Source organism: Erinaceus europaeus, chromosome 9 (genome assembly GCF_950295315.1).
Source record: "Erinaceus europaeus chromosome 9, mEriEur2.1, whole genome shotgun sequence".
NCBI classification, from domain to species: Eukaryota; Metazoa; Chordata; class Mammalia; order Eulipotyphla; family Erinaceidae; genus Erinaceus; species Erinaceus europaeus.
In genome coordinates, this window is record NC_080170.1 from 26449323 (window position 1) to 26464434 (window position 15112).

General features: G+C 38.1%; 1 protein-coding gene across 3 annotated transcripts in view; it reads left to right on the forward strand.

The window, feature by feature from the left end:
* The window catches only part of PLOD2 (procollagen-lysine,2-oxoglutarate 5-dioxygenase 2), a 95846-nt gene that overhangs the window by 47361 nt on the left and 33373 nt on the right, over positions 1-15112 (forward strand). For all 3 annotated transcript variants that reach the window (XM_016186005.2, XM_060197551.1, XM_007518072.3), the window contains exons 4-5: positions 7692-7855; positions 13617-13729. In XM_016186005.2, the coding sequence (XP_016041491.2) occupies positions 7692-7855; positions 13617-13729 (277 nt within the window). The remainder of the gene's footprint in view (positions 1-7691; positions 7856-13616; positions 13730-15112) is intronic.

The following is a 15112-nucleotide window of genomic DNA, read 5'->3' on the forward strand; positions in this document are numbered from 1 at the left end:
TCTGAAAGATGTTTATGAATCGTGTCGGAGATGAGTAATTTTTTTTCAAATGATTCATATATTAAGGTCTCTGTTGGATGATGAAGGAGTAGATTATACATAAAAGAAACAGTGGCTCTCTATATATCTTGATTGCTTGTCTCCTGTATACTTTGTATAGAGACAGAGAGAAATGAGAGGAAGGGGGAGATAGAGAGGGAAAGAGACAGAGAGATACCTGCAACCCTGCTTCACCACTCGTGAAGCTTTTCCCCTGCAGGTGGGGACCAGGGGCTTGAACCTGGGTCCTTGGGCACTGCAGTGTGTGCACTTAACCAGGTGCACCACTCCCTGCCCCCCTGTGTACTTTGTATGGGATTAGTTTGCTTATCTTGTGTGTGTTTTCCAAACCATTTTATCTACTCCTTGTGTTTTATTCTTTTGAGTAGACATGTGTTGAAAGCATGTGGTACGTGCAAACAGTTGAATGTGTGCAGAGAGCTGACTGGGCTAAAAATGTAACCCTCTAGTCAGTTTTCTGTCCATATATTTGGGTATACTCGTCAGACATATTATAACTACATAATAGTAAATGCCGGAATAAAATTAAAAGTTTCTTTTTAATTATCATTCATATATTTATTGGATAGAAACAGAGAAACTGAGAGGGTCAAAGAGTGAGACCCTTCAGCCCTGCTTCCCCATTTGTGAAGTTTTTCTCCTGTAGGTGGGGACCAGGGGCTTGAACCCAGGTACGTGTGCATTGTAACGTGCACTCAACCAGATGCGCCACCAGCCAGCCCCTAAATTTCTTTATTTCTTCATCAATCTAGTGAATACCTACTGTGTGCTAAGTACATGTCAGTTTTGAATGTTCTAATGTTGTTGAGATAACCATCCTTTCAAAATGAGGTGAGTGGCTGAGTAAGTTGTGGTATATATACACAATGGACTACTACTCAGCTATTAAAAGTGATGAATTCACCTTCTTCACCTCATCTTGGATAGAGCTTGAGGGAATCATGGTAAATGAAATAAGCTAGAAAGAGAAGGATAAATATGGGATGATCTCACTCGTGGACAAAAGTTGAAATAAAATGCAAAACAGTGCTTGGACTGGGTTGTGTGTATCGCACCAAAGTAAAGGACTGTGGGAGTGGGGGTAGGGAAGTTTTCAGATCTTGGTGCATCATGGTGGAGGTGGACCTAGGCTGGTGGTGAGAGTGTTTTGCCAAAAACTGAAAAATTTTACTCATATCAACAATTGTGTTTATTGTATATTATTAATCCCTATAATTAAACAAACAAGCCAGAAACCAACTAGATACCATTTACTTTACAAATAAATTGACTTAGAAGTACAAAGTGACACTGAGTCAGGGTCCCACTTCTTGAATACCTTATTGTCTTGCCACCATTTCTTCACGGCTACCCTCTCAGCTATTAGCGCTAGGTCACTCTCAGAGCATTCTATCAGGAAGTAGTGACCTACCAGCTAGACCATGTCCTCAATGACTTCTACCTCTATCCATCTTTTGAATTTGCATCTATTCTTAAATTCTATCCCCAGGAAGTAAAACTATTACCATTTGGAGGACCCCCTTCCGATTAATATTTAGTTTAAAAATATATTCAGTTTCTGTGAGATCATTGCTGTACCCTCTCTCCAGAATGCTTACAGTAGATTTACTAGTTCTCCATTGTGCTTTTGTAATTTATTCTATAAGTTGAACTAGGTAGATATTGTCAAATTGTTGTGTATGTGAGAGTGTGCTTCTATATGTGTATGTAGAATGAAGCTGTGATTTAAGATGATGGTTAGGGCTTTATTACTTCTGTGCTTCAGTTTCATTAAAATGTAAGATTTTGAACACTAGCTGTCAACTGTTGGGATGACTATAATTTTTGGTTTATTTTTGTACCCATGACAAAGAAAGTGTTGGACTGAGGAGGAATAAATAAAATTAGGGAGTATTAGAGTGTATTTTCCTTTCTATTATTCAGTGACTTTTTTGTGTGTGTTTTTAATCTTTTTAAAAATTTTAAACTTTATTTTACTTGATAGAACAGAGAGAAATTGAGAGAGAAGGTGAGATAGAGAGGGAGAGTCAGAGAGATACCTGCACCACTTGAGAAGCTTTCCTCCTGCTGGTGGGGACTGGGAGCCCGAACCTGGGTCTTTGTGCATGGTAATACATACACTTAACCAGGTGTGCCACCACCTGGCCCTTTCAATGACTTTTGCTTCTTGAGACTTGAAATGACTCGTTCATTTCTTCAAAATATATAGTTTAACTTGTAAATAAAAGACTAGGGCAGTACCCAGATGAATAAAGACATAGATTTGACGTTTGAAGGAGGAACATGTGATCCATTATTAGAGACTCGTAGCATGAAGAGCAGAAAAGCTCTTGAAGTACAGCCTGAAACGGGAATGGAAATGGTCTGTGGGAAGTAAGAGGAAGGAGATGATTTTCTTCTTTTATGCTGATCAAGTAGACTTGTCAAAAGGGTAATATTTAAAATGGGCCATTAGTGTGAATAATTTGTACTCAGTTGGGAAAAGATTTGCTAATCAAAGGAAGCATCATCAGTAAAGACATGAAAGGCAAGTCAGGCATTCCAGTTTGACTTCAGAACAGGTAACACAGTGGAATGCTATTAATGTGAGCCTGATTTGTTTGGACTTGATACCCTAGGTCATTTTTTGGTAGTTTTATTGGATCACATCTATGCTATTTTTTTTTTAATGTAGCTGAGTTGTGCCATTGTAAAAGTCTAGATAGTAAATATTTGCTGACTGCTTCTTATGTATTTATTTTTTATTGACACCAGGACTATCACTTAGGCTGAGCCAGTACTATAATGGTTGCTCCTGGCAACCAGTTTTCCCTTTTCTTTTTCTTCCTTGTCTCCCCCCCCCCTCCATTTTGTATTATAGGACAGAGAGAAATTGGGAGGGGAGGGGGGAGATAGTGAGTGAGAGAGGAAGAGAGACACCTGCAGACCTGCTTCATGGCACATGAAGCTTCCCCACACAAGTGGGGAGTGGAGGCTCAAACCTGTGTCTCTCAGGTCTTTGCACATGGTAAAGTGCACCACTGCCACACACCCCCCCCCCCGCACTTTTCTAGATTGTTGTTAAGTCTGGCAAAGGAGAAAAAAAAAACATCCCCCCAGGAAAATTTGACAGGCTATCTGGATTAGAGATGAGAGACCCTGGCTAGTAGGAAGCTTGCCAGTTATCTTGCTCAGTGTGTTTAATGGGAATGGCAAGGTTTATGAATGCTAAAGAATAAGCAGTGGTGAGAAAGGTCAGAAGAGAAGTCAAGACTGAGTGAAAGATTTCAAGTTTGGGTGACTGTATGGTTGATGGTGCCACAGACGTGAGCACGAGCACAGCAGGGTAAACTCTTATAAAATTTTCAATGACCTGTTGGAAAAAGTTAGTGATACGTCTGGTAGAGGACTTAGTATGATCATGTAAGGTGGGCCTTCTGGTTTTGGCAGGTCCCAGGAATATGAGCTTATACTGAACTGTGGAAAGTTTTAAATTTTATTATTCGTATTTAAATGGACCAAATTCCTTTGAGTTATTTTTTTTTACTAGCGATTCAATAGTGTTTTATAAAATCATAAGATTTCAGAGGTCCCAAGGGCAACAAAAGGGAATAAATAAATAAAATAAATATTAAAAAAAAAAAAAAAAGGGAGTCGGGCTGTAGTGCAGCGGGTTAAGTGCAGGTGGCGCAAAGCACAAGGACCGGCATAAGGATCCCGGTTCGAACCCCGGCTCCCCACCTGCAGGGGAGTTGCTTCACAAGCGGTGAAGCAGGTCTGCAGGTGTCTAGCTTTCTCTCCTCCTCTCTGTCTTCCCCTCCTCTCTCCATTTCTCTCTGTCCTATCCAACAACAACAACAATAATAACTACAACAATAAAACAACAAGGGCAACAAAAGGGAATAAATAAATAAAATAAATATTAAAAAAAAAAAAAAGATTTCAGAGGTCCAACTTCAATCCACACTCTCCCTCCCCCCAAGTTGAGAATTATTTTTTATGACTTTTACAGGTTTTTTTTTTTTTTTTTTTTTTTTTTAGTGGGCTATTTGGGTTTTTGTGGCCAAAATCATTTTAAGTAGAAAAACTTTCCTGGCCTTTTGAAACTTTTAAATAGGTTCAAAGAACCTCTGTAAAGTAATTAACCATAGAAATAACACTAAAAAGGGGAAAGTTTTGGCAGCATTAAGTTTTTATTCAAAGTGAAATAAAGTTCTTATTTATGTGAAGGTAATTTTTCTCTTTACATTATGCTTTTAAAATAATTTTTTTCACTTTGAGGGTAACCTATACTTTAAAAGTAATAAATAAGAAATACTGCCAGATTTCCTCTTCTGGGAAAAAGCTTCTGACTCAAGTTGATAGTTTGAGATACATTGTAAAGATAGTGTGCCCTTCAATAGGACTATAGACGCAGGAAACATTCATTTTCCATATCTGTGTTTATAACTCTGAACAGGTGATGTTACTTCCATATTTCTGAATCAGTTTGGCCTGTGTTCCAGTCTTAGGATTCTTTGATGCTCGCTTCTCTTTTTGTCCTCCACCTCTACAGTATGCTCGGCGGTCTCTGTCTCCAGGGTTTGAATCATTTGTCCTGCTTCTCTTCACTCCATCACTCGGAAAACTGGCTTAAAGATCAACTAATCTTTAATTCCTGCTTCATTTTCCTAATCTTTGATCAACAAGTAGCAGTCTTAAAATCTCTACCCTGCTGGGGGAGATGGGATTATTTCAGGAAGCAGTTTTCTAAAGTGCTGGTAGTAAGGGAAGCAGTTGTACTTTAATTATGAGAGAAAGAGGAACTTGATATCTTTCCCCAAGTGTTGTTTTCTGAAGTAAAATGAATTCAGCTGTTAAATTTTCCAGAGGACAGTTGTTTGGAAGTTCTGCTTACAATTCATTTATTCTAATATGAAATTTATGTTAAAATATACATGTATCTATGAACACTGAAATAGTTTTGCACACAGATTGGTAGAACCTAGAATGTGAGTTTCATTTTTCTAGAGGTGAGCATCAGTCTATTTTATTTTGATAAAATAATTCCAATAAATTTATTAAGTGCTGCCTGATGCCTTTCTGTCATTATGGCATGTTACTCAGCTCCTTGAGAAACATCTGGTTCAGGAAGCCAGGTAGGACAATTGTTCCCCTCCTCCCTTGGCACAGCAGTTCCTCTGGACTATTAACATAAAGAAGACAGCTTACAAAATTCAAGAGCTTTGGTTTGCTCTTATTGTTTGCTATCAGGGATATAAAGTAATTCAGTTATCATCTTTGAAAGCCTTTATAATATACAACAAATGCCAAAAATTCTGTTTTCAGCAAGAATACATTGCAGAATGTACATTATCAGGTAGTGACTTTTATGTTTCATTTATAAACCACTTTTTTATTGTTGTAGTTATTATTGATGTCATTGTTGTTGGATAGGACAGAGAGAAATGGAGAGAAGAGGGGAAGACGGGGAGAGAAAGACACCTGCAGATCGGCTTCACCACTTGTGAAGCGACTCCCCTGCAGGTGGAAAGCTGGGGGCTCGAACCCGGATCCTTAATGCTGATCCTTGTGCTTTGCACCACCTGTGCTTAACCCACTGTGCTACTGCCCACCTCCCCATAAATCACTTTATGGGGGGTGTTTAATGGTATACAGAACAGTTGTTGATATATGGATTCAGTTTTTCATCTTTGTGTGATAGGTGTCTAAACACTATCATCCCAACTTAGGTTATTTTCCACCGTCTTCACCAGCACTCCCAAACTCTCTCCATCCTTTCTCACCACTTTCTTACTCAGAGTCCTTTGCTTTGCTTTGGTTCAATACACCACACACAGTTCAAGTTTTACTTTGTGTTTTCCCTTTTTGACCTTGTTTTTTTAAGTTGTACCTATGAGTGAGATTTTCTGTTATTAATAATTTTTCGGCTTACTCCACTTACATGATTTCTTTCTTCTTTTTTTCCCACGGGTGCTAATGCTTTACAGTGCAGTCATTGGTTTATGAGTACAGTTTCATTGTGCACCAAAACCCCACAATTCCCTTTCACCTCTCTCTTCCCTTTCCCCAGAGTCCTTTGCTTTGATGCAATGCACCAGGCCCACTTAACTGTGAGAAGTAAATTTTCTAGAAGAAAATAAATGAAATTATACATACTGTAGTGTCAATTTTAACATTGTTTCCAAACTTAGGAGCTTTGAAAAGGTACGCATTGTCTGTACTCTTTATTTTTTGTCTCTAGGGTTATCCGTAGTCATGTCTACTCGACTATTTAACTGATCCTAGTGGTAATTTCTTCCCATTTCTCTCTCTCTCTCTCTCTCTCAAAGAAGGTGAGACAAACAATTACAATTACAGAGAGAGAAAAAGAAAGAGACCCCTACAGCACTGCCCCACCCCTCCTGAAGGTGGGGACCAGTGGCTTGAGCCCAGGTCCTCACACATGGTGAAGTGTGTGCTCTTCCAGATGAGTCACTGCCTAGTCCCTGTACGCTTTCTCTTTTCTTTTTATCAATCTAAACAATGATTCAAATATGCATTTATATCGATGGCATTTATTAGTTGAACACATTTTGTGAAATACGAATTCTTCAGAAATGATGATAGGTACACATTAAATTGAAGCATTTAGACAATTTCAGCGGCAATTTATACCAATGATTTTATCTGTGTATGTTATGTAACAAGTTACAGACTTTTCCACCATTTAGACAATTAGAATTTAATTTGAAATAAGTGGTTATTGAGAAAAACTAGTGGTAAAAATAGCTGTCATAGTGGTTTTATTTGTCAATGTGATATAATAACTAGTAACTCCATGCAATGCCTATAATTTAAGTTGAGGGAAAATTGTTTGGTGTACTTTGTTAAAAAGTTGGTATTAATCTTACCCCCGCCCTTCACCTACTTCCAGTTTCACTTCCCTCAATCACTGTAACCCTTGTTAAGTAAAGTAAGGACTACAAAAGCTGGACAAGGGCAAGAGACTGGCATACTTCTGTGATGGCTCTCTCAGTCATCCAGGGCTCTACTCAGGGAATCCTGGGGTTCCCACATAGATATGATGGACCTAGACCTCTGTCCACCATCACTGGTCATCTCCATCAGAAACTACATTGTGGATGCTCCTGTGGGGCTCTACAGGACCTTGCCCTTAATGTGGAACAACAATGGTAGGAACTGCCCCACTCTCCAAAGAAAGACTGGGTCAACGTACTCTGCCACTCGAGGAAGATTGGTCCTATAATGAGCCTGGAATGCTCCTAGCTATGACCATGGAATGTGAACTCAGACCTACAGGGATGCAGAGGTTACACAGGTTTCTGTGTTGAATGTTAGCCCCAGATCAGGTCCATGCAGTTTACAATTAATGGTATTTATATACTTTTCCCATTTTGGAAAGCTACTCCCTTCTCTGATCTAGCTTTCTAGTCTCATTCCCAACTCTGACACCATCTCCCCACACGGTACTTTTAGCCCACCTGTGTATTAGCTGTCAGGCTCAAGCAAGAATTAATAAAGACATGGGCCTCTTGGAATATACAAAAATGGATTTTAAATTCTAACTTTTATTTTAAACTATTTCTTGATTCATTCATTTGTGTCCTGAGTATATCTTAAACATTCATTTTGTTCCCTTCCTGAAACAGCTTTGATGTCATATTTGCTGGAGGTCCAGAAGAAGTTCTAAAGAAGTTTCAAAAATCAAACCACAAAGTGGTCTTCGCAGCAGATGGAATTTTGTGGCCAGATAAAAAATTAGCAGACAAGTACCCTGTTGTACACATTGGGAAACGCTACCTAAATTCAGGAGGTGGGTAAGATATGGGCAGGAAAGTTATGCATATCATAATCAGTTATAAATATTGATGAAGCAGCCTATCTTCATAATGCATTTAATTTTCATAATTTTTAATTAAAATTTTATTTATTTTGTTTGAGAGAAACAGCCAGAAATCAAAAGAGAAGGGGGTGATAGAGAAGGAGAGAGGCAGAGAGACACCTGCAACACTGCTTCACCACTTGCAAAGCTTTCCCCCTGCAGTGGGGACCAAGGACTTGAACCCAGGCCCTTGTGCAATTCAATGCATGAGCTCAACCAGGTGGGCCACCACCTGGCCCAGATACAAAGTTTTCTCTCTCTCTCTCTTTTTTTTTTTTTTTATCATTTATTTATATAAAGGAAACACTGGCAAAACCATAGGCTAAGAGGGGTACAACTTCACATAATTCCCACCACCAGAGCTCTGTACCCCATCCCCTCCTCTGGTAGCTTTCCTGTTCTGTATAAGTACCGCGCGCTAACCGAATGCACCACTGGAGCTCAGCTTTCCTATTCTTTAACCCTCTGGGAGTATGGACCCAAGGTCATTGTGGGGTACAGAAGGTGGAAGGTCTGGCTTCTGTAATTGCTTCCCCGCTGAACATAGGTGTTGATAGGTCGATCTATACTCCCAGCCTGTCTCTCTATTTCCCTAGTGGGGAAGGCCTCAGAGGAAGCAGAGCTCCAGGACACATTGGTGGGGTTGTCTGTCCAGGGAAGTCTGGTCAGCATCCTGCTAGCATCTGGAAGCTGGTGGCTGAAAAGAGAGTTAACCTATAAAGCCAAACAAGTTGTTGACTAATCATGAACCTAAAGGCTGGAGTAGTGCAGATAAAGAGTTAGGGAGGGGGGGGGTCTCCGTTCTTTAGATAGCTAGTAGGCCTGTTTTAGTTCTATTCCAAAGGGCCTGTAGCTATACTAGTAGGTTTTTGTTGTTTTTTTTTGTTTGTTTGTTTGTTTTTGTCTGAGCCTGAAATCTGATATGCAGGTGGATCCTAGTTATTGTCTGGGGAGATGATGTCATGCTGGAAAAAGGACCATAAAGCTGGATCTGGGAAGAGAGTAGCTCCCTAATATGGGAAAAGGGTCTACATTTTGTTGACTGTAAACCCCATTGATTTGCCAGATACAAAGTTTTAAATAACATTATCTTATTATTACTATAAAAATAAGTCAGTTTAAAATCTACAGTTACATTTTATAGTTGATATAGTATATAATCTGTTTATTCCCGACAACTCAAAGTATAAATGTTATTTTCACTTTTTTTTAAAAAAATATTTATTCCTTTTTCTTGCTCTTGTTTTATTGTTGTAATTATTACTGTTGTTATTGATGTCGTCACTGTTGGATAGGACCGAGAGAAATAGAGAGAGGAAGGGAAGACAAAAAGAGGGAGCGAAAGATAGACACCTGCAGACCTGCTTTACCGCTTGTGAAGTGACTCCCCTGCAGGTGGGGAACCAGGGGCTCGAACCCGTATCCTTATGGCACAGGTCCTTGTGCTTCGCGCCACCTGTGCTTAACCCGCTATGCTACCACCTGACTCCCTATTTTCAGTTTTTTAATTGAGGAAATCCATGTTGCCTGAATTTAAGTGATTTTTTTCAATAGTTGTTAAAGGAATAGCAACATAGACCTAGACTTCTGATTATAGTTTCACTGAATATCTTCTGACTGTAGCACAATGGGTTTAGTGAAGTTTCTTTATTTTGGAAAAGTTTATTCTCAGTTTATTATCATAGAACTTTTCACAATGCCAATATATTTGTAGCCTTCATATTTTTATGTATTTCAAACTCTCTGATATCTGTATAAAGTTATATTTTAAATATATATTACACGTAAGTATAAAATATGATTTCTATTTATAAAACATGTCATGCCAATATATCCTAAGATTACTTGTCAAGAAAACTCAGTATTAAGTATCTGGGTGTAGAGTTCCTGCATTAGTTATGCACCATGAATTAAAAGAATGATAAATCACATTTTCTCTCTCTATTCAGCAAATAAAATGGCATTGGACATTACTGTGACTCTAAAATATTTATCCTATGTGGAGATTAATGTCAAGGTGAACAGCTACATGATAGAACCAAATATGATGGAGGCCATGTTAGAGAAACAGTTGAGTAGACCTTGCAGTTCATATCAGCAAAGCAGATTTTTGGGTGGTTTATGTGTATATAATTAAATTTATTCAGCTGAATTTAAATAGTTGCTCCTTAGATTCCCAGCATGTCTGGATTCTAGGCTTTGTGCAGACACAAAGTGCTTAGCCAGTGATTTATTAGGTTGCAGGAAAAGTCATAACATATTTACTGTGTTTTCCTATGAAAAAATGTATCATGACTTCAGACAACCCACTATTTTCTCAGATATGCCTCAATTCTTTCTCTTTTCACCTGTTTTTTATTTTAGCAACTCCTTTCCATAGTTGCATTTTGAAACTCTGTCCACTCATTCAAATTTTGCACTTGTCAAACTTTATGTTCCTAGTTTGTGTGCGTTTAACTCATGAGTCACTGCTCAGCCCCTATCCCCAGTTTATATTACCTAGTTTCAGCTTGCTTTTTCTTTTTAAAAAATTTTTTAAATTATCTTTACTTATTTATTGGATAGTGACAGCCAGAAATAGAGAGGGTAGGGGAAGGTAGAGAGGGAGAAGACAGAGAGACATCTGCAGTCCTGCTTCACCACTCACAAAGCTTTCCCACTGCAGGTGGGGACTGGGGGCTTGAATCCAGGTCCTTGCACATTGTGACATGTGCACTCAACCAGGTGAGCCATCACCTGGCCCCTCAGCTTACCTTTTCTTCTTCATTTCAATATATGTATACTTAGCAGTTTGGAAATCGATTGATCACTATATCAGGAATGATTCTCCTTATCTCTGCCACCTGTAGATTATATTTCTGTATTCAAGGCTGAACTGGAGGGTTTATCATATTAATCTCTCTATCCTCATTGTCTTAGTAATCTTTCTGGCTTCCAGTTTATTCATGGTCATGGCCATTAGCTAGGATGGCTCCTCCTCACTCTTGCCATCTCTGTCTAAGCTCTTGAATTATGGGCTGGTGTTGATTCCAACTCCTAACTCTTTATTCCCAATAACAACTAATTAATTATCTGCCTTCTAAGATAGTTTTTAAACTAGAAACCATGTAGCCATCAAGCTCTGGAACAAGATTATTCATATATATAACATTCATAGTGAAATACCATGTGCAAATTGACCTATATAGGGAGATGGGCGGTAGTGCAGCGGGTTAAGCGCACATGGTGCAAACAAAGCACAAGGACTGGCGTAAGGATCCCAGTTTATGCCCCTGGCTCCCCACCTGCAGGGGGTTGCTTCACAAGCAATGAAGCAGGTCTGCAGTTGTCTGTCTTTCTTTCCCCTCTCTGTCTTCCCCTCCTCTCTTCATTTTTCTCTGTCCCATCCAATGATGACATCAATAACAACAATAATAACAACAACAAAGCAACAAGGGCAACAAAAGGGAATAAATAAGTACATATTAAAGAAAAACTGACCTATATAGTGATATAAACCACCTCAGATCTAAATTTCAGACATATATAGTACTGTGAAAAGAGCAGAAAATTAACAAGTGACTACTTTCACGAACAAATCCAGAAAAATATGCTTATATACATAAGAAAAATAAGAAATAATAGAAAATAAATAATAATAGCATCCATATGCTTCCTGTAGTCAAAATAATTGAAGTGCCAAAAAATGTAAATACATTAATTAGAAATCTATAGGATTTCATGTATGATATATTGAAAGCTATTTTGGAATTTACTTTTTGTTTGCAGGTATATCATTTCATTTAAAAACTGTTTTCTATCATAGGAGCAAACATGTTTGCTTGTTTTCCTGCCACCAGGGGTATAGCTGGGGTTCAGTGCCAGCATGGCAAATCTACTGCTCATGACTCTGGCCATTTCTTGCCTTTTCTTTCTATTTTTATTTGATAGGACAGAGCAGAATTGAGAAGGGTGGGGTGGAAGAGATAGAGGAGATGGAAAGATCAATATCTAGAGTCCTGCTTCACCATTCATGAAGCGTCCCTCCTGCAGGTGGGGAACAGGGGCTCACACCTGAGTCTTTGTGCATGGTACTCTATCCACCCAACCAGGTGTGTCAGCACCCGGCTCCCTGAAAACACATTTTCTTATGAGGGGAATTTTACAATATTAGAAACTTCATTGGTTTAAAGTAATATTTTTAATTTAGCAAAGTTTTCATTTAACAAAAATATATGTTATATAAAATATAGCACATATAGTGAACATAGATATAATTCCTTTCCATTTTTAGAGCATTTGGGTTTTATAAAAAAAACAAAACAAAAAAACAATAGGAGACTCATTACATTGTAGAGTGGCTATGCAGAATGACTTTCATGCCAGAGGCACCAAAAACAATAGAGAAGATAATCTGATAAACAGCCATGTCAATTATCCTAAAATGTTATAGGTCACTCATCATCATTATTATTAGTAGTTTTCTATGGGTCACACAGAGTTGTAAAGTCAGTATGTCTGATGCTTGCACTGGAATGCTGCCATGAGGACAATGTGATCGATCGAGTACTTTTGATTTAATTACAAATTGCAAGAGTAAATTTTGCTACCAATTGCATAAGCATGCTTACAATAACACATATTGCTTGAGTAAACACATCCCCAATTAATTGACAGAAGAAGCAGAAATAATATTTTCCAAATTTTCTCAGGGGATACAGAATTACTGAGAAAAAAAATGGATCCATAAGACAGAAGGATATTTGTTTTTTATTTTCTATGGAAAAATGCATCATGACTTTTCCAACAACCCTGTAGTAATATTACAAGGCCTATTCCTCTTATCGTTTTCTTCCTGTTGGGAATTTTTAGTGCTGAAGCTAAAATACTAGGTCTCCTTTCAACTCATTGTGGTAAAATCAAAAGCACTACATGTCCATGAAACATAGTATCTTGATTGTTTTTCTGAAATTCAAAGGGAGTTCAAGACAAGGAAAAATGATCTTGTTTTCTGTCTTTTATAGACAACCATTTTTTGGCGAATTTAATGCTTATGTTCCATAGCCAAGGGGAACAACCCAATTTTAGACTTCCTTTCTCCAGACTGTGACAAACAGGACCTAGCCAGAAAATGGTTTAACAGGCACAGTAATGACTAGCTCAAGTAAAAGAAACTTTTCCGAAATGTCCTCAATATAAATTCCTTTGAGATGTTTTCAAGTCAGTGACAAATACAACATTCCTTTGACTGTGTTAGCATCTCTGAAATTTTAAAATAATTGTAGTAGAGATAATTCTTGTTTTAGAAACTGACTCCTCTACAAAGGACCCCCCCAAAAAATCATTTAAGAATTTCAAGAGATTTCATAGGGAAAATTATTCTGTCTTATGGATCCATTTTTCCCCCAGTAATTCTGTATCCTCTTAGAAAATTTGGAAAATATTCCTGCTTTTTCTGTCAATTAATGTTGGGGATGTGTTTACTCAAGCAATATGTGTTATTGTAAGTATGCTTATGTACTTGGTAGCAAAATTTCCTCTTGTAGTTTAAATCAAAAGTACTCGATAGCTCACATTGTCCGCATGGCACATGGAAACATTCCAATGCAAGAATCAGACATACTGACTTTACAATTCTGTGTGAACCACAGAATTAACATAGGCATGAGTTTTGATCATTAATACTATGTTCTTCTTCTCTGTTCAAATGCAGGATTTATTGGGTATGCCCCATATATCAACCAGATAGTTCAACAGTGGAATCTTCAGGATAATGATGATGATCAACTCTTTTACACTAAAATCTATATTGATCCGCAGAAGAGGGTATGTAATAGCTTCCATTTTTTAGTGTAGCCTCCTTAACCAAGATCGCTAATGGAATTTCAATCACTGTATCTATGTTCTGGGCCGCTAATCTATACAAATAATAAAAAGGGGCTATCTCAGTCATGTCAAGTATTTTTAAGTAGTCTCTCTAGAAGACTCACAAAATATATCCTTATCTTGTCCTTTTGCCAGAACTTATTTATGTGACCATACATAATATCCAAAGGAAAATTTATTCCGTATTTGAAGCCACACTGAATTTTATGTAATTTGAGGATATTTAAAGTATATTTGCTTTATATACTCATATTTCATAAATTAATTAAATGTAACAGCTATGAATCTGAATTTACTGAATTGTGTGTTTGTGGGAACTGTCTCTTAGGAAATGCCATTTTTTAACACGTGTACTTCATAGTGAGTTTGCGGCTATAGCTTTTTTGTTTCTGGGATAAATATCCATAAGTAACCCAAATGTTTTCACTAGACACTGAATATTTGCTAAACCTTATTCTTTTTTTAATTTTTTTATTTATAAAAAGGAAACACTGACAAAAACCATAGGATAAGAGGGGTACAACTCCACACAATTCCCACCACCAGAACTCCATATCCCATCCCTTCCCTTGATAGTTTTCCTATTCTTTATCTCTCTGGGAGGATGGACCCAGGGTCATTATGGGGTGCAGAAGGTGGAAGGTCTGGCTTTTGTAATTGCTTCCCCGCTGAACATGGGCATATGCAGGTCAGTCCATACCCAGCCTGTCTCTCTCTCTCCCTAGTGGGGCGGGGCTCTGGGGCAACGGGGCTCTAGGACACATTGGTGGGGTTGTGTGCCCAGGGTAGTCTGGTTGGCATCATGGTAGCATCTGGAACCTGGTGGCATAAAAGAGATTTAACATATAAAGCCAAACAAATTGTTGACTAATCATGAACCTAAAAGTTGGAATAATGCAGATGAAGAGTTGAGGGGGGGGGGGTCTCCATTTTGTAAATAGCTAGTAGGCTTATTTTAGTTATATTCCAAAGGGCTCGTGACTATACTAATTTTTTTTTTTCCTGAGCCTGACATCTTATATACAAGTGGACCCAAGTTATTGTCTGGGGAGATGATGTCATGGCTGGAAAAGGGCTAGGAAGCTGGATTAGGGGAGAGAGTAGCTCTCAAATATGGGAAAGGTGTATAAATATTGTTGACTATAGTTAAACCTTATTCTTAAATGTTTGTTTTTCTTTATCTCTTGTCTTTTTTTCTCTCCTCTTTTGTGCCTGGCATGGCAAGCATGAGGATGTTATTTCATCTGGGAGGTAAAACCTATTCTTGTCCTGAGTGCTAGCACACACAGTACCATGCTTATCTTCTCTTGGTGTAACTCAGTG